The sequence below is a fragment of the Tursiops truncatus genome, chromosome 13 (genome assembly GCF_011762595.2).
Source record: "Tursiops truncatus isolate mTurTru1 chromosome 13, mTurTru1.mat.Y, whole genome shotgun sequence".
In the NCBI taxonomy this organism is placed as follows: domain Eukaryota; kingdom Metazoa; phylum Chordata; class Mammalia; order Artiodactyla; family Delphinidae; genus Tursiops; species Tursiops truncatus.
In genome coordinates, this window is record NC_047046.1 from 6,432,366 (window position 1) to 6,452,352 (window position 19,987).

General features: G+C 50.6%; 1 protein-coding gene across 3 annotated transcripts in view; it reads left to right on the forward strand.

Moving 5' to 3' along the window:
* Positions 1-19,964, forward strand: part of RILPL1 (Rab interacting lysosomal protein like 1) — a 43,951-nt gene extending 23,987 nt beyond the window's left edge. The window contains exons 5-8 of one of the 3 annotated variants that reach the window (XM_073789956.1): positions 8,666-8,838; positions 10,750-10,842; positions 17,007-17,094; positions 19,118-19,256. In XM_073789956.1, the coding sequence (XP_073646057.1) occupies positions 8,666-8,838; positions 10,750-10,842; positions 17,007-17,094; positions 19,118-19,123 (360 nt within the window). In that variant the 3' untranslated portion in view covers positions 19,124-19,256. Of the gene's footprint in view, positions 1-8,665; positions 8,839-10,749; positions 10,843-17,006; positions 17,095-17,368; positions 17,393-19,117 lie in introns of all 3 variants that reach the window. The other 2 variants (XM_073789955.1, XM_033836753.2) reach the window with 2 other exon arrangements.
* Positions 19,965-19,987: the final 23 nt, after the last annotated feature.

The following is a 19,987-nucleotide window of genomic DNA, read 5'->3' on the forward strand; positions in this document are numbered from 1 at the left end:
AGCTTTCTCTAGTTGCGGCGAGCGGGGGCTACCCTTCGTTGCAGTGTGCGGGCTTCTCCTTGCAGTGGTGTCTCTTGTTGCAGAGAGACTAGGCGTGCAGGCTTCAGTAGATGTGGCACCTGGGCTCAGTAGTTGCAGCACGCGGCCTCTAGAGCACAAGCTCAGTAGATGTGGCACACGGGCTTAGTTGCTTCGTGGCATGTGTGGTCTTCCCGGACCAGGGCTCGAACCCGTGTCACCTACATTGGCAGGCGGATTCTTAATCACTGCGCCACCAGGGAAGTCCCTCTCTGAATTTTATACTTTAAAAGAGTGGATCTTGGGAATTCCCTGGTGGTCCAGTGGTTAGGACTTCATGCGTCTACTGCAGGGGGCATGGGTTCGATCCCTGGTTGGGGAACTAAGATCCCACAAGCTGCATGGCACATCCAATTAAAAAAAAAAAAAAAAAAGAGTGGATCTTATGGTAAGTGAATTATATCTCGATTTTTTTTTTAAACGGTGATTCATGCTAAAGGAGAGGGATGGTGCCAGAAGGTCCCATAACTGAGGGAGGGTCTGGAGTGCATAACTAACTGTGTGGACTCTAGAGCCAGTCTGCCTCGGTTCCTTACTGCCTCCGTGTCTTTGGATAAATTATTTAGCCTCTTTGCGCCTCAGTTTTCTCATCTCTAAAATGGGAATACTAATAACAATACTTACCCCCAGATTGGTGTTCTGAGAATTAAATGAGTTAGTTCATTTAAAGTGTTAGCTGTTGTTATTATTACCATGATAGTCTGGGGGAGTCAAAAAGTCTTCCTCAAGGAGGTGATCAAAAGAATGAGTGAAAGTAAACTAGGTGAAGTGGGGGAGTGGCATGTGCAAAGGCCCTGAGGCAGGAGAAATTGCAGTGCAGTCAGGAAAGTATAAGAAGGCAAGGGTGCCTGTTGTGCAAGCTGACGATGAGGGAGAGGGTCTGAATAAGGTCAGAGAGGTCGGCAGGGGCCAGTGATGCAGGCCAGGGAAGCTGCAGAGAGAAGTCTGCTTTTTTATCTGCAGGCAATGCGCCGAGTGCTGTGGAGGTTCAGGCAGCTTACAGCCCAGTGCAGGAGATAGACCTGGAGACCAGCAGCCACACTTAAGGTGGAAGGGGGTTGTCTTAGTGGCAAGAGGTTGTCTTAGTCTGGGTTCCCTTGAAGCGAGCTTGAGAAAAGGACTCTGGGCAGGAGGTTAATTTGTGAGGTGATCCCAAAGACCAGAGAAGTGAGGGAAGGAGGAAAAGGGAATTTGAGGGTGTGTCATTGAGGTCACAGTGGGAGCTCAGTCCCGCTGGGACCTCTGAGAAGCACCATAGAACACCTCCCGGAACTGTCTTTCTGGAGAAGAAAGGCTTAGAACAGTTATCCACAAATGCCTGTCCCCAATTAGCTAAGAGTGGCCCCCGGAGGTGTCATCTCCCCAGCACTCCTGGGCAGAACTTGTGGAGCAGAAATGGAAAGACATACAGTGTGTGCTTGAGGTGGGCCCCTGTCCACATGGATGGAACTGCACCACAGCTGCAGCAAAATCCAGGTGGGCCCAGGATGTGACACGGGGCACCAGAGGTGTCTCCCACGTAGATGTGCCCCCAGAATGTGCCAGGAACACAGAGATAGTGCGGTTAATCCTGATGGGGGTGGCATGGAGCTTCACGGACCAGCTCTTGCTTCAGCTGGATGTCAGCGATAATAACGCTAAGATTTTGACAGGTAGGTGTAGAAGATGGAGGTGCCGTTTCAGAAGAGTATAATGAACCGTCACAGGAAAGCTCCACGCTTGCCATTTGTTCCAACAAATATTTATTGACTGTTTCTGGTTTGCAGGAACTGTGCTGGTCTCTTGGGTTACAGGTGGGGGAGGTTAGACAGAGGAGCTTACCATCAGGTTGGCTCTAGTCCGAGCACAGTCATTAAGTGTCTTGTGAATTCAGGCCATACACTTCTAGGTTCTTGGAAGGACAAGAACCTCCGGGTTACAGATAGGGAGGTAATGGAGAGAAGCCTTAAAAGGGAGAGGTTAGAGTCTGCTTTTGGCTAAAAGTGACAGAAGCCTACGTTAAACTGGTTTAAGGATTTTTTTCTTTTTTTAAGGAATTTTCGGCTGAATAACTAAAAGCTTTGAGTTAATGATGGCTTCAGGTATAGCTGGTTCCAGGTGCCCAAATGATGCTGTCAGGAATTTGTTTCAGACCTTCTCTCAGCTTTGCTTTCCTCTGTGTTGTTGTCATTCTCAAGCAGCTTCTTGCCATATAGTGGCCCCTGGTACTCAGCCAGCTTTGCAACCCCAGCAGAAAGAAATTGCTTCTTTCCCAGATTCTCAGCGAGAGTCTCAGGGAGCCTCTCATTAGCCCACCACTGAATCGGTCTTTGTGGTCTGAGGTTAGAATAGGCATGTCGTCCATTCCTGAGCCACATGGAGACGGCACCCATCTAAGCCACACTCACAGAGAGTGGGAAAGGGAAGCTTCTCCAGAGGAAAATTGCAATGACTCAGCCCAAAGATGTGTGGGAATGGATGCAGACCAATCGGAGACAACAGATGTTAATCGTCCGTGCCAGAGAGTCGGGGCTGAGAATGCCACACACAAAAAACGCTGAGCAGTGAGGGATGTGGATTCTTGCACAGGGTTTCTGCAGGGGAGTGACAGGATCAGCTCTGAGCTCATGGAGGAGAGTTTGAACAAGGAGCTGGTGGCAGACGTGGCTGTCGGGAACCTTTTGCAGTAGTCCCGGCAAGAGAGGTGAGGGCTGGACCAAATCTATAGCAGGGGGATGGAGAGGAGGCGCCAGGGGGAGAAGCTTGGGGCCGTCACACACCCCCCAGCCTGCCCTGGGTACCCCTTCCAACCTTCTGAGCCCCACAAGAGCTCAGGCCTGTCTCCGGCTGGGCAGGCGGGGCCTGGTCCAAACCTGGGTCCTGAGGACATCACCCAGCCACAAGACTCTGAGCCCCGCGCCAGGTCTCTTTAGGACAAGGACATTTCACACCTCCATGGCACGGCTGCCAGTCGGTTGCAGTTTCCTTTCTGGCACGATGGGGGTGGGACAGAAACAGGGGAGTAAAATCCGGTAGCAGCTATGACTGACCCACTGAGCTTCTTTGCAGCGTCTGTTCCCAAACCCAGGGCGTCTTTGCGGGGTTTGATGGCATCCCTTGGAGCTGAGTGGCGTTCATCACCTGCTGCCATGTGATTTGGGGCCTGTCCCTCTCTTTGATGGTCAGTTTCCTGTCTGACAAATGAGGGACATGAACTTGACTTGATTCAGTCGGTCTAAAAGTTAGTGTGGCAGGGATAGAGGGTGGTGGGATCAGAGGAGGACACAGTGAATTCTGAGTGGAGAGGAGAGGGCAGTGCAGCTCTTCAGGGCCTTGAGATGGGTCTTGTGGGATGGGTAGGATGTCCAGGGGTAGAATGTGGGGCAGGCCATTCCAGGCAGGACGAACAGCATGATCCAGACTAGAGAACGTGCAGGGTGTGGCTGGGGTTGCGGCTAGTCCTGGCACCAGGTTGGTGAGGGAAGGTGGGAGCTATGGAGGGATCCAGAGCTGGGGGAGGAATCCGTTCTTATCGTTGCCTCTTGATTCATACGATTCTTTCTGAGCTGCATCGCTGTCATTTCAGTGTGATCTCCGGTAGGCAAGACTCTTTGTATATTTTTATCACATATTTATTGAGGTGGAATTTATTGAGATGTCATTCACAGACTATACAATCCAACCATTTAAAGTGTACAAGTCAGTGTTCTTTTGTGTGTTTGGTTGGTTTTCGTTTTGTGTAGTTTCTTCATTTTTTGGCCGCGCCGCATGGCCTGTGGGATCTCAGTTCCCTGACCAGGGATCGAACCCATGCCCCCTGCATTAGAAGGGCGGAATCTTAACCGCTGGACCACCAGGGAAGTCCCCACGTCAGTGATTTTTAGTATATTCACTATATTGTGAGATCGTCACCACTATCTAGAACGTTTCCATCACCCCAGAAAGCTATGCCGTCCACATGAGCACTCAATCCCCATCTCTGTCTCCCCGCAGCCCTGGCAGCCACTAATCTACTTTCCGTCTCTGGATTTGCCTCTTTTGGACATTTCAAAAATGTCCGGAAATGTCCAAAATGGAAATGGAATCATACAACAGGCGATCCTGACTGCCTTCTCACTCAGCGTGTTTTCTAGTTCATCCAGCTTCTCATATTTTAACTGACAGTTTTCCTGCCTTTGACAGTTAGACATATAAACCCTTAAGAAAATGAGGTTGGCTTCCAGTCTAAGAGACTTTATATAAAATCAATAAGAAAACTATAAAGTTAATAGTACCTCCTTGATGTCACTGTCTCTGCCTTACAAGTTCTGATTTCTTAGTAAGTTAGGGTTTTTTCTTTTTTAAGTATACAGGGAAAGCAGATAGGGTCCTGGTGGCTGGCCTGTGAAACAGGGTTTTCAGGCTGAATTCATTCGCGGCAGCCTGGAGCTACCAAGGGTGACCAGAGCACAGTCATTCCCCATTGCTGGCCCAGGGGCTGCTCAGAAGTATGTTCAGTGGCCTTCAAGAGCACAGGAAGTGGCCTTGCTGTGCCCAGGCAGTGGGGAGTGTGCCCAGGAGGCCAGGCCTCAGGATGGAGAGCCCTGGTGGAGGGTGTCGCCTCCCTCCACCAATGACAAGGCCCCATTGCTTGTCAGCCGGTCTCTGGGGCCTCCCTAGGGAGCACCTGGGGCCTCGGGCATCTCCCTCAAGCTGTGCCCAGAGATCCTCAGGGGACCAGCAGACAATCGGTGATAACCCGAGCCACCTCCGTGGTCCCTCGTGGAATAAGCCTAGAAGGCTCGCTGCTGATTAGCCCGATTGCCGTGTTGGGAAGAGCCTTTGCTGTGTCTCTTGAGGACTGGCCTGCATCAGTGCCTGTGCTGGTCTCCAAAGAGCTGGACCCCCAAGCTTACCCTCTTCTGCACTTGCAGGCAATGGTCCCGGAAGACAGAACTTTTTTTGCAAACCTGTCTGGGAATCCCCCAAGCTATAAGGGAATCAGGTTGCTCCTCTGATAGAATAGCTGTCCCTGGGACTTCCCTGGTGGTCCAGTGGTTAAGACTCAACGCTTCCACTGCAGGGGGCACGGGTTTGATTCCTGGTCAGGGAACTAAGATCCCACAAGCCGCTCGGCACAGCCAAAAAAAAAAAAAAAGAGCTGTCCAGAGGAAAAGAACTCAGGTTCTAAGGAAGCCCTTTGACGACCTGGGTGATGTCAACCCATGGGAACTGCTGCACCTTGAAAGCCTGTGTTCATAGGAATCCCCGGATGTCAGGGTGGGAAGGGCCCTTAGAAATATTATTGGGTTTTTTTGTTTGTTTTCTTTTTTGGTCCATGCTGCACGGCATGTGGGATCTTAGTTCCCCGACCAGGGATCGAACCTGCGCACCCTGCATTGGCAGCATGGAGTCTTAACCACTGGACCGCCACGGAAGTCCTTATTGGGTTTTTGAGGGCTAGATGGGGAAACGAGGGCCCAGGGAGGAGCAAGCAGCTTGCCCAAAGTCCCCTTGGAAAGTGAGGGGCGGCCTTCAGCCGGCCTTTCCCAGAGAGGCCAAAAGTCAGGGGACTTGCCCAATGAATGTCAGGGCCTGAGTTGTTTGGGGAGGGAGGGTCTGGAGGGAGTGTGTGAGCCTGAGATTAGAGTCTGCAGCCGCCAGCACCTATGGAGTCCACAGGCAGGGAAGGAAAAAGGGGAGGGCAGTGGGCAGCCATAGAAATAGCATGTAAAAGGGAGCAGCTGCTATGCTGCTCCAGCCCAGTGCTGCCATGTGGACCCAGTGGGACCCAGTCTTCCAATTTTTTTCCCAAAAGGAAGCCCCAGACCCAAACTTCAGTGTGAAATCTCCTGATCTAAAACCATTGGCAACTAATTCAAAAGAGTTTTAGGACACAGTGAAAGCCAAACAAAATGGGGGAGGGTGCCCCCGCCAGGGTGGGCCCAGAGTTCTTGGTGAACTCCTATACATTCGTCAAGACCCCATGCACAGAGACCACATCCGCAGTAACGTCTTCCGTGATCCTTCTCGGAGCCTGTACCTCTTTAATTATATTACCTTGTAAATTTGTGTGTATCTTTCCTCCACCACCAACTGTCCTATTTGTCTCATTAGCTCAGTGACCAGCAGGCAGAAAGTTGATGCCCGGTAATGTTAAGTAAATACTAGACATCCGGGCTTCCCTGGTGGCGCAGTGGTTGAGAGTCCACCTGCCTATGCAGGGGACACGGGTTCGTGCCCTGGTCCGGGAAGATCCCACATGCCGCGGAGCGGCTGGGCCCGTGAGCCATGGCCGCTGAGCCTGTGCGTCTGGAGCCTGTGCTCCGCAACAGGAGAGGCCACAATAGTGAGAGGCCCGCGTACTGCAAAAAAAAAAAAAAACTAGACATCTGAGGATGCTCTGTGATTAACCTGGGCAGAGGAAGAGAAGGGAACTGGCATTAGTGAGTGCCTGCTGTATACTAGGCATTTGCACTAGGAAGCTTGGGTAGGGGGCACCATCTGAATGTGTGGCCATCAGGTGGTCCGAGGAGCAGCCCCCAAGGCTCTGCAGAGGGAGTCAAACACTGAAGACGTACCCTGAGGACACAGCCCCCTGAAGGTGTGGCATCAGCAGATGCCTTAGAGTGCCTTCTCGGGAAGTTAAATCCTCCACCATTTCCTCCCCAAGTTCGTGGGTGGAAAGAGGCCCCACTCTGATGCCCAGCCGGTCTGAGGGGGCGGCGTGTGTCAGGTTTCAGTTTCCTGCTGCCACGAGGCGCCTCCCCTGCTGCCTGCTGCTCAGCTGCTGACCTGCCGGGTGGCTCTTCTGTCACCTGATCTGCCCTGGTGGGAGGTGTCTCCTTTCAAGTGTCCTTTCCCAGAACAGCACGTCCCTGACTCTCCCAGGATGGGAGGCCTCTCAGCTCTGTCTTCTGGAGTCCCTCAGCATCCTGGCCCATCTAGGTGGGAGTCCCTTTCTCCTTGTGCTTCTGTGGGATTTTTTTTTTTGGGTGGGGGCGGGGGGCAGTTCTGTATTTCAGTCCCTCCTTCCGCTGTTCCAGAGCTTTCCCACTGTTGTCCTAAGCTTTTGTCCACTCCTTCTAGACGATCACGAGACATTGGCAGCTCAAGGGTGTCAGGAATAGTACACTGCCTGGAGAGTGTGGGCCACCTGCAGATTTGGCCAGCTGACTTGGAAAGCTTGCAAAAACTTCCTTGCTATCAAAAAAGAAAAAAATGTTGGCAAGGATGTGGAGAATGTCAAACCCCTCCTACACCGCTAGCAAGAATGTAAAATGGGGCGGCCACTGTGGAAAACTGGCAGTTCCTCCAAAAGTTAAACATAGAGTCACCATATGACCCAGCAGTTCCACTCCTAGGTGTGTACCCCAGAGAACTGAAAACAGGTGTTCACACAAACCTTCATACACAGATGTTCATGGTAGCATTGTTCCCCATAGCCAAAAGGTGGAAACAACCCAAATGTCCATCAGTGGATAAAAGGATAAATAAAATGTCTCTTCACACAGTGGAATATTATTCAGCCGTGAAGAGGAATGAAGTACTGACACAGGCTACAATGTGGATGAACCTTGAAAACATGATGCTGAGTGAAAGAAGCCAGACACAAAAAGCCACATATCATATGATTCCATTTCTAGGAAATGTCCAGAAAAGGCAGATCCATAGAGACGGAAAGCAGATGGTGGTTGCCAGGGGCTTGCGGGGGGGGGGGGGGGGGGGGGCAGGGGGATGGGGAGTGACTGCTCACGGGTGTGGAGTTTCCTCTGGAAAGTGTTTTGGAACTAGGTAGAGGTGGTAGTTGCACAGCACTGTGAATGTCCTAAACACCACCCACTGCATTGCGCATTTGAAAATGGAAATTTTATGTCAAGCGAATTTTATCACGGTTTCTTTTTAAAAAGCTCCTTGCTGTGGAAGAGGGCAGGAGGATGGGATTTGGGTGTGGAGCAGGGTGATTTAACAGGCTAGGATCCATCTGTCTGACCTGTGTGGAAAAGAAAGAAATGCCCTGCGTGTGAACATTGGCTGCGATGTTACCCACCCCCCCCGCCCCAACCAGGGCTTCCACCAAACTCCAGTGAAAAGATGCTCACAGCCACTGGGGAGGAGCAGGCTTGACCAGAAGGCCAGTAACAAATGGGAAACTGTATATGACTTAATATCAAATGAAAAGGAATAGAGAATTGCGCATTGGCTCTGATTCCAACAACTTTGGCCAAATTAGCAATGCACTTGGCTAGAAAATGAGTCAAGAACACGGGAAAGGGAAAGCAGGCAGATTGAAGAGGGTGGCAGCATTGGGTAGTACACGGTTTCTTCTCCTCGGACACCTTTTCATGTTATTTGTCATAAAACCCTGGGTCAGGTGGGGAGGCTCCAGGACTGCGGGTCTGGCTATCGAGAAGTCAAACAATGTGCAGGTGGCCGCTGGCTTTGGCCTCCCGAGGGATGCTGACTGCACGGAACATGAGCAGAGGCCACCCTCGAGTTCTTAAAATAGCGTCCTCAGCAAGCTGCTCAGGCCCTGGGAGGGTGGGAAATTCGGGCTCCGGCAGGATGCGGAGTGGGTGCTGGTGGCGGCGGCCAGGAATTCATTAGCAGCATCTCTGCCCTCCTCCAGATGGAGCTGGGTGGAGACGGGTGTGTCTCCGAGGCAGAGAAGGTGGCCATGGATCTCAAGGACCCCAACCGCCCCCGGTTCACACTGCAGGAACTGCGGGACGTGCTGCACGAGAGGAACGAGCTCAAGTCCAAAGTGTTTTTGTTGCAGGAGGAACTGGCATACTATAAGAGGTGAGTGCCCCTGGGAGCTCCCAGGCTGGCTCCTTTCTGAGGTTGTGCAGAGTCTGGGGACAAATTCACACCTGGAAGACAAGGATTGCATCTGTATTCGTTGTGGGGACCATCTCTGGCCTGAAGCACATACATACCGACTCATAATTCCTTTCTGAAAGTCGGGCTCAGGTGCACTCCTGTTAGAAAAGAATATTATGTATACTGTATTACCTTATTACCTTATACTGCCAGCGAGCTCTGCGGCAGCTCTCCCAAAGTCAAACACGTGAATATTTTTGCAGCAAAAGATACGAACATTCCTACTAAATGGGATAAATAAAGACTATAAACAGCCTCACGAGATTTCATTTCAGGTTTTGCCACCAAGTGAATGACCAAAAATAAAAGAAAACAAAACGAATTTTGGTTTTTAGAGCCTTTTGGATTTTGGAATTAGAGATAAGAGATGGTGGAGCGATAGAGCCTAATATTTGATCATTTAGTCCATCTGTGGCCAATGAACTCCTTGTACATATTAGAGCCACACTGTCTGATACACTAGCCACTAGCCACATGTGGCTATTTAAATTTAAATGAGTTAAACTTAAGTAAAATGTAAAATTCAGTTCCTCAGTTGCACTCGGCGCATTTCAAGCGTTCCACTGACACGTGTGGCTAGTGGCCACTGTATTGAACAATGAAGATATAGAATATTTCCATCCTCGTGGAAAGTTCTGTGGACAGCACTGCACCTGGCCTAGAGCACCATCTAATACCATGCCACCTCACACTTGTTCCGCTTTGTACACACTACCCTGCTATCGGTTCCTCAAAACACACCACGCTCGGTTCTACCTCAAGACCTTTGCACATGCTGCTCTTGCAGCTGGGAAAACATTCCCCTTGGTTCTTCCCATGGTTGGCTCCTGGTCATTCAGGGTTCGGGTCAGATGTCACCTCCTGAGAGAGGCCTTCCTTCTCCATCAACAACCCTCCAAAGGAGCGCTCTGTTCTAGTCACTGTCTATCACTTTACCCAGTTTTACTTTCTTCATGGCTCTTTTCATCGTCTCACATTATCCTGTTTATGAACATGCTTGTTTTATTGTCTGTTTCCGCATTAGACTGCAACAACATGAGACCAGAAACCTTATTTGTCTTGTTCATGACTAAGTTCCCTGCACTTAGGATGCAGCTTAGCTCAGAGTAGACGCACAACAGCTACCTGTTGAATGGAAAGCTGGAAGGAAGGACAGAGGCACCAGATGTGGTCCCTGCCCCAGTAGGGAAGATAAGACATCAGAGAAAATACAGTGCCACATATTTTTATTGAAAACCCACTGTGAGTCTGCCACATGAGAAAGGTTTATGACAGTGTGTGCACTGGCTGTTCAAAGAAGAGAGAAATCACTTCTGGCTTGGGAATGGGGCGGAAATCAGGAAGGCTTCATGGAGGAGGTGGCATTTGAACTGGGCCTTCCCTGAAGGATAGGGGGGTACGTTTCAGGTATGGAAGATGTTGTGGGTGGCATATTCTAGGCAGAATAAACCACAAAGGTGTGGAGACAAGGAAGCATTTGGCAAGAACAGAAAATAGGAAGCCATTCTTTTCGGCTAGAATCTCCAAAGTAAACTTAAAATAGAGATGTGGGTACCTTCCTGAAATTTCTCACATGTGACCAACTGGGCCAAAGGGCCTGCAGGCACCTGTGTCCGTTGCCTCCAGGACTGATCCTTCCTCTTAACTGGCCATTCCAGAGGCCAGCCCCCGAGGCAGAGAGCCTATGGGGCAAAGGCCACCATTGCTGTCCTCCTGGGTCCCTTATTTTCACTCCCTGAAAAAGTACATGCCCTCCCAGACCATCAGAGAGAATATTCCAGCTCTCATGGAATTTTTGACTCTTATCTCACACCTCTCAACTCCTTCCAGTGAAGAAATAGAAGAGGAAAATCGAATACCCCAACCTCCACCCGTCACCCACCCGAGAATGTCCCCCCAGCCGGAGTCTGGGATCAAGCGACTGTAAGTGCTGCGCTCCCGGCGTCTGGGGCTGCTCGCTCGCGGCTGAGCTGGCGGCTCACACGGCCTCTCACTTCTCCTGGGCACCTGCTCCAGGGCTGGGCTTGTTACTAACCACCTCCCGCGGGGCTCAGCCTAAGCCCGGGGCACGCTGGGCCTGGCCCTTGACTGCAGAGTCACCTCTGTACTTTGAAGGCTGAGTTCCTCCTTGCGGGGGGTCCCTGGGCAGAGAGGTTTGGGGAAGGCCTAGGGGGTGGGAAAGGGCTGGGGCCTGGGCTTGCTTGAGTGTGTCAGTCGGGGCATGTCTTTGAGGACAGCAAATACTGCATGGTGGGAAAGGTTCACGCATCTTAAGGCCTTGAAACCCCAGCTCCGAGGTGTCTGAATGGCCGCGGGTCCACCCCATATATGCTTTTCTGTGATGACTTCACCTGTCCATCTGTCTCTCCATTAAGTATTCATTGGTGCATAATACAAGCAGCACTGGGCCCTGGTGGCTGTGGGGGACACACAAGAGAAAGAGCGGCCTAGTCCTAGCCCTCAACTAGACTTAAAGATACTTCGGAGTCCTTGCATCAAAAGACTCCTTTGAGATTTGAATGAGAGTTTGCAGACCCTTTCAGCGGCGGTGGGGGTGGGGGAGGTGTGAGGGTGGAGTCATACAGTCTTGCAAACAGTTTTAGGTTCGTTGACCCCTGTAGCCCTTCAGATAAAGGGTTAAAGCTCTGGTCTAGTTAGCTAATATCTAGTAAGAACCTACTATGTGCTAACATCTAGTAAGATCCTACTACGTGCTAATATCTACTAAGAACCTATCTGCCGGGTACCGTTCCTGCAGATAATGGCACTGAGTCCTCACCATAGCCCTGTGAGGTGAGGGCACTGTCCTCCCCATTTTACAGTTAAGGAAACTGAGGCACTGAAGTCAATCACCTGCCTAGGGTCATACAGCTAATAAGAGGCAGAGCCAGGGTTCGAACCCAGGCAGCCTGGCCCAGAGCCCACGTTTCAAACTCTGCAGGAGGGCCTTCTGCTCCCAGTTGTCTTGGGGCCTCATTTTGTCCCCTGAGAGGGTCTTCCTGACTCTCAGCCTTGCACCTTCTTAGAGAAGAGGCTTCGGTTCTTCCCCCCAAACCCTGGTAGAAGCTTTGTGAAGGCGAGTGGCATGGGTTGGAAAGCCAACTGGGGTGTGTGGGGAGAGGAACTGGGGTGTTACTCGGATGCCTCAGCCCTTTTTTTTTTTTTTTTTTTTTTGTGGTACGCGGGCCTCTAACTGTTGTGGCCTCTCCCGTTGCGGAGCGCAGCCTCTGGACGCGCAGGCTCAGCGGCCATGGCTCACAGGCCCAGCCGCTCCGCGGCATGTGGGATCTTCCCGGACCGGGGCACGAACCCGTGTCCCCTGCATCGGCAGGCGGACTCTCAACCACTGCGCCACCAGGGAAGCCCCGCCTCAACCTTTAAATTCCACTTTTGTTTGGAAATTCTTGGCTACTTCTTGTCCTGTGAATTGACGTAATCCACGGTGTTGGGGGATAGGAAGGGAACGCAAAATGTGTGTAACTGCTGGACCCTCTGCTCTTAGAAAGGGGCAACTTGCTCAGATACCAGGCCCTGGGAAAGGCTAGCCGCCCCCTGGAGTGTGTGGATTAACACGTGGCTCCTTTCCAAGCCTCTCCTGCCAGCTTCACGTTGCTTGTTTGCTTGGCCCTCGGTCAAGCAGATCCGCTAGATTTGGGAGGGGCTGTGGTCCCCAGTTCTGGTGAGGGATAAATATTTCCTGGGGGTGAAGCTTGGAATCAGATAGGCTTCCTCTGGGTCCCAACACCATGTTGGCCACGTATTAGTTTGTAATCTCCCACTGGCACTTGAAACGCAACTCAAAGTAATTTAAAGAAAGAAAAACTGTTGGCCAAGCAGCTAGAGATTTTCGGGTCATCCTGGCTTCAGGCTCAGCTGGACCCAGGTCTTGTTCTCAGGGCTCTGCCTGGTTCCGTCTGCCTCAACCTGTTTTCCTTTCTGTGGGCTGTATTCTTGGGCCTGCTGACCCCTCAGGGTGGCAGTATGGCCGCCATCAGCTCAGGCTTCTGCTTTCTTGTCTGAAACTCCAGTGGGAGGAGAGAATCTCCCACAGAAGTCACAGAATTGAGTCTCCTTGGCTCTGACTGGGTCACATGATCACCCCACAGGGCAGTGCATCCATAGGTCTGGTCTGGGTCTCATTCTCACGCCTGAAACTTAGAGTAGCTTTAACTCTATCCAGTTCCCATGGACAGGGATTTGGGGAAGGACAGACCCCAAGCAAGATCAGTTTGCTGAGCAGACGGAAGTAACCAGCGTCCACTGTAGCCTCATCCTGGGGGAGAGGGAGCCCTTTGGTCTCAATTCTATGATGTACTCAGTATCCTTGGTTAGGGTTTCCCATCCAGTGCTTGCTAAGAAATGGGATTGACTTCGCTTAGACCCTGATCTGTCCACCAGCCCCACTTGCATGTAAGGATGAGCAGAAGTGACCTTAAATGCTTTGGGTTGAAACCTGGGGAAATTGAGAATAAGTTCATGAGCCCACACAGTTCCTCCCATAGCTAAGGGAGGGGTGAGACCAAGAGACCAGCATCTATCTTCTTCTTTCAGCAGTTCCTTCCCTTTAACAATCAGACATTTCTAGCATCTCTGCTCCAAGTGCTGCGTTTACAGCATCTCTGGCACTGTAATTCCAAGTCATATGTAATTCTAAGACTTCCTTCTGAAGCGGGGATGTTCTGACTTCCTAGTTTTCCACTCCAGCCCCCTTTCTCTGAAACAGGTACTTAAGAGTTGGTTTTTGCAAATCTCAAACTGGGTAAAATCCAGAGGAAAGTTGTCAGAATTAACCAACAATGTTTTTCCCACTAGTTCTTCTACCCACACACGAGTAGGCTGTGGTGTCTGGTCCTCTTTTCCAGATTGTTCCAGAAAGGACCCTGGGGCCCTGTTCTCAAACCCTTCTCCCCTTCAGTTTGGCCTCTGGTTGCTCAGCAAGACCTGGGGTTCTGAGCCCAGCAGGAGAAGCAGATGGAATCTGGGAGTCAGAGACAGAGAGGGAGAGAGAATTCAGAATCTCTCGTCCACGGGGTGCAGGTGGCCAGTCCCATGGCCGCCCCGGCCTTGTAGGGGATAAGTGGAAGATCCAGATGGCACAGAAGGCTTTTGACCAGCCCAGACAGGACACTGGTCACTTTGTCCACCTCGGCCACTGACCGGAAGCTGCATCAGTGTGGCCAGGAGCTCAGAGCCTGGGGCAGGGATGGATCTTCCCTGGGGACCGGGGCAAGGGAATGACAGTTCTTAAGACGGTTCCATGCCTGTCTCCCTCTCCATCCTTCACTCTCGGGCACCCGTCTGGGTCTGTCTGGTCCCTTCGTCCTTGCTTTTATGGAGTATTAGTCACACAGCCTCTTTAGTGCAGCTCACAGCTGTGCTCCAGCTCAGCTTCTCGCCCTCGACCGCCTTTCCCCACCCTCCAGTAAGTAAGCAGTAGCTACCATGGAGGTTCGAAAGGGCTTCACCGGCTTGGAGCACTTGAACTAGGGTACCTTCCACCCTGTCAGAGATTCAGAGCTGGGATTAGCCCCATTTCTCAGATGAGGAAACTGGGGCCCAGAGAAGCCCACCGACTTCACTGCGATCACCTTGCTGGATGGATCGAAGTTGGGATTGGAACCCATGCCTTTTGATTGCCTCTTGGCCAAGACAAGACAGTGCTTGCCCCAGCTGTCTCGTTCGGCCTCCCCACCCCCCTTTTCCTCACCCCATTTCCCGAGTCACCAGCTGTGGGCTGGCTGCCCAGTTCCCTTATCTCTCAAATGCACCACCAGCCAGAGCCACCAGAGTCTACATTTCTGGGCTGAACTGGTCAAGGGAACCAGAAACTTCTGCCGCCTGTCAAAACAGTGTGCCCAGAAAACCTTCCAAGAATAGCTTGTGACTGAGCAGCTGCTGGCCAGTCTGGGTTGGCACTGGCTGGGCAGGTCACGAGGGAGCGCCTGAGTGGCTCCAGCCTCATCCCCAGTGGACACCAGGCACCAGAGCCCCCTTTGTGTGGTGCCCGGCTCTCAATCCCGGGCTGACAGGTATACACACAGCTGCTCGCTGCTGAGCAGGGGCGGGGGGCTGACCTGAGAGGCAGGCAGCTGGCAGGGGGCGCAGAGGCACAGCCAGGGAAGCTGCGATCAGAACAACTGGCCTCACATACTGGAAAGGTTGGCCTCGAGCAGGCAGCCACCCAAGTACCCGACGGTAGCAACAGCAGGGCATTCTCTCCCTGTCCCCCTACCCACCACCCTGCTCACTGCAGCCCAGAAATAGCTTCTTTACAGCCGCCCATCACACTGCCTGAAATGCCACTGTTAGAACTTCATTTGGTTTGAGTCTTCCAGAAATAATTTGTCGCAGGGCGGGGTGGTGGCAGGGGCTCAGGGGAGTTTGAAACCAGCTACATCGTATCCAGGAGACAACTTTTGCCCAAAACAAGCCAGTCTTTTTTCACGGAAGTGGCTGTCCCTCTAGAGCAGGCAGCTCCTGCAGCAAGGCACCTGGAATAGAGAGGGAAGGGGGTCGTCCGTTCCATGATCCCAGCGAGACGCACAGAGAAGGAACACCCCAGGTGTCCCAAGGCCCTGGTGCATCAGTTTGGCCCCTGATTGGGCCCCAAAGGAAGTCCAGCACTTTCCAGTGGGCAAACATCTGTCCAGGCAAAATACCCGCCCCACACATCTGGGGCCATCCCCCAAACAACGACTTTGTCTTTGGGGGCTCCGTGTTATGCTAGAGAGGGGTCCTGGTAGAGGTGGGTACAGTACCTTGTGGCTTAGAGCCCCTGGAAAGCTAATGGTACCCGCTAGCCTGGCCCCTGAAGATTGGGCCCATTCATTTAGCAAATGGAACCCCTTCTCGTTGTCTCTGAGAAGCCATCCAGGTAGTTTTGCCAAGGTGCCAACACCCAGCTAGTCTGTGAAGTTGCGTCAAAGGTGGTCCAGACGCAGAGAATTCTCAAACCTCATTTGAGATAATTATATCTTTTCTCAGCCAAGCTCTTAAAAAAAAAAAAGAGAAATCAGAGCTGTTCAAAATCAGTTCTGGAGGCTTGGTTGGAGTTTCTTCTTCATTTTCCTTGCCAGACTAGGAACCGACGAGCACTCACTGTCAGCTCTGACTTACCAGGCGGGTGACGATGCAGGCTGTCTCCTGCCCGGCCCATCCTGGCTGCCTCACCTTCTCTCCTGGGTCTCCCCTGGCTGCCTTCAGGGCACATAGCCTGCAGCTCATGGCAGCTGGGGGAGACGTGCTGGAAGACACCCAAGAGTAATCCCACGGCAGGTTTTGACACTTCCTTCCCCACACCCGGGCCTGCGTTTTCAGCCCTTGAGGCCACCCTGTCTTCCCTGCGTGGTTATCACACGCTGTATCCATTTGCTAGGGCTGTTGTACCAAAAACTGAGTTGGCTTAAACAACAGAGATAGGGACTTCCCTGGCGGTCCAGTGGTTAGGACTCCACGCTTTCACTGCCGAGGGCCCGGGTTCAATCCCTGGTCAGGGAACTAAGATCCCACAAGCCAAGTGGCACGGCCAAAAAAATACAAAAAACAATAGAGATGTATAGCCTCACAGTTCCTAGAAGCTACAAGTCCAAGATCAAGGTGTTGGCAGTGTCAATCCCTTCTGAGGGCCATGAGGGAGAATCTGCTCCACGCCTCTCTCCGAGCTTCTAGTGGTTTGCTGACAATCTTTGGCCTTTGTTCACTTGTAGAAGCATCACCCCAATCTCTGCCTCCACCTTCACATGGCCTTCTTCCTGTGTGCGTGTCCGTGTCCAAATTTCCCCCTTTTATAAGGACACCAGTTGTATTGGATTAGGGCCGCCCCACTCCAGTATGACCTCACCAAAACTAGTTACATCTACAAGGATTCTCTTTCTAAATAAGGTGACATTCAATAAATAAATAAATAAGGGACATTCTGAGCTCCTGGGAGTTAGGACTTTTCCAACTATGAATGGGGGGCACTGGGGGCCATAATTCCACATCAACCATAAGCAAACCCTTCGGCTGACCTGTCTGTGGAGTGTGTTTCTTTTTCATGCCGCCCCTGTTTTTATCTTCTCTGTGTCTATCTGTACTTTTCTAACCAGGATGTTTACAGCCATAATGCCCATGGTAGCAGCCGGACTGATAATAGATGACCCCACCCTGCAGCCTGTCCGACGACTTGTGTCCCTCGTAGGCACTGCATTTTTCTGGTTTCCTTTTGAGCTGTGCCTTTGGAATGTCTGCTGCAGCTACTGCTGGGGCTGGCCTGTCTCCTCTGGCCCCTTCAGCTGCATGGCCGTCACCTGCGTGTTCCCATTTGAAGTGGGTGTGGAGTGCGATTTCAAACGTGCGGCTCATGACGCTGCATATGCACGAGTGAAGCCTCGGAATTCTCGGCTCTGTCACCAATAATTCTTTCTGTCTTTTCTGTTTCCATTCTAAAACCACCTTGTCCATGATGCAGTAAAGAAGGTCCTTTAAGTGACGGGTCAGTAATCAATGCCCACCATGACCCATCCCCGCGCTCCCCCAAGTGACACTAACGCTGTGTTTCTGATCTTCACACCCTGGCTTTCTAAACCGCTTTGTTTTGCCAAGCCATAGTCAGCAAGCCATTTGATCTTGTTAAAACAGGAAAAGCAGAGGAGGAGACTTTTGTCTTGATTCTTTCTGTGTCCCCTTGGACAGGAAGTGGCAAGTGGCTTTCCTGCTTGAATCATGTAGACATGATATGTAACAGTGATGAGCGCTGCTGTCTTTCTGGCCAGCTAATTGCTTTGATTACCCTATGGAAAGAGCTCACGAATAACCCAGAATGAGAAGAATGCCTTCATTTGCCAGTACACGTATTGGTTGCAGAAAAAAAGAGACTTTAGCTGGTAGGGAGAATTTCTCTAGACAAACTTGGCTTGCCCCAGCTTTGCAATGAAAGACCACTTTATTCCTGCTAGGAAGTTACTGTAGGATCCAGTAACCACAGAATAGGAAAATCATTTTCACTCAGATGTGATTAAAACTGAACTCCATAGGCCACAGCACTAAAAAACAAAAACCAACCAAAAAACGAATAGGTAAACGGACAGAGGGAACTAAAAATAGTTGATCTGAAGCTTTGACTTCTTCAGGGGTTCCTTCCTATTCCTGCCCCTGGAAAACATAACAGAGCTACTATATTTCTTACCAAGTTCAGAAACCAAAATTCAGGAGTAGGGGAACTTGGTAAAAATAGAAAGAATCTTTAATTAGAGGCGGAGAGTACAGAAGGACCGCTGGCAGCTTAGAGAGGGCTTTGGGGAAACACTCAAAATAGGCCAACTCAGGTCTACCGGCCAGGGTCCTAGTCTCCGTTTAGGTGGAGTTTAAGCTGACTTTGTTTTAAATGGGCCACATGATCAGCTTTTGGCCTGAGATTTCTACGTTCATCTTTTAGGCGTCAATCAGATGGTTCACTCAGATTGATCAATGACCAATAGTCACAGCTGTTTTGAAAAGACCTCTTGGTCTACTTTAGCTGTTGCTATGTAGATAGTTACTGTGATAACTTCTAAAGGCTTTCACCTTTAAACTAAATCAGTTTTAATCACCATTAAATCAGTTCTTGTCACTTGTCCAAATTAATATTTCCCAAATTTCATTCACATACTATATTCATAATGTTCATCTAATCAGAGAACCGTGTATGCTATTCCTTAATACATATTTTAATTGCCTCATTTTTCTTAAATACCTACTTTCACCTCATCCTAAGCTGTAGTAATATCCATGAAATTTGGGCTTTGATATGCTACTTACCTAGTTTCCCAATCCACATGAAATAATTACTTGAATTTAAAATATTCATCTCTTTACATCCGAATCGTCTTACGTACCATATGGCTTTCAAGTATTTCTTTCTGTGCATCATTAAGGTAAAGAAACCCATAATGTATGTTTCCAGTAGCTTTTTATTTCCACTGGTCATGAGAAGAAATCCTCAGTAGTGCTTAAGGCGGGAGATACATCACCTATGTGCACACCCTGCTCACACTGTGGCACCTCCAAGGTACTGTGACAATGACACGCAGAATGCCCTGCTGCTTTCTGACCCGCACCCCGAACTTTTTCTTTCACACCTCGAGTTGATTTGCTCCCTCACGTTTGCTGCTGGCATTGCAAAAACTGTGACGTGCATGGCCAAGGGCAGCCTCTTATTTCTTTCCTTCCTTTCTCAAAGGTTTAGCTTCTTCTCCCGAGATAAGAAGCGTCTGGTCAACACGCAGAGAAACGTGCGCATCCACGAGTCCTTTGGCCAGTGGGCCAACTGCCACCGCGACGACGGTTACACGGAACAAGGACAGGAGGCCCTGCAGCACCTGTGACCGTGACCCGCCTCTGTCCTTGGACCTGAACCACCAGCGCCTGCAACAGAACCTGGCCGCCTTGGGTGTCACACCCTCAAACCTGATCCCTCCAACAAACTGTCCGCTTTGAGGGAGCACGTCAAAAAACTGATGCCAAACTCTAAAGAAACGTTTATTTATACCAGGGCTATCACCGTTTCTAATAGATGACTCTGATCCCTTAGGATATATATTTAATAAGACCACGAGCGGAAGCTGACTTTTGCATTAACTTCAGTAACGCAAGCTTCGCCAGATACATCACATGCCGCTATAACTGCTGTTTGACTTGCTTTGTATGAAATTATTTGTGTAGAGGTTTTATGATCACATTTGTCATACTTAAATGGGAGGCAGGGAAGTGGTAGGTTTTCATTAGTTACGTTCATGACACTGTCATGGTGGTAGCATAATATATAGGACGCATCGACTAGACAGGCGGGGCTTCCAAAGTCACAGGATGAGCTGGCCCAGCTTAGGCACAAAGCAAACAGAAAATAGGGAGGCCAGTCCTCCTGCCCAGAAACTGGAGACAAGTTTGCAAGAGCCTGTGGTTCTCTATTGCACCTTGTTACTGATAATGCCTAGAGCATGTAGCAATGTTCAAGGCCAGTGCCTTGGAATCTGCTGTGAGTTATGCAGTACTAACCAAACAAAGTTGCTGAGGATGAGACATTGCAACATTTCTTGTGTGGATTCTTTTT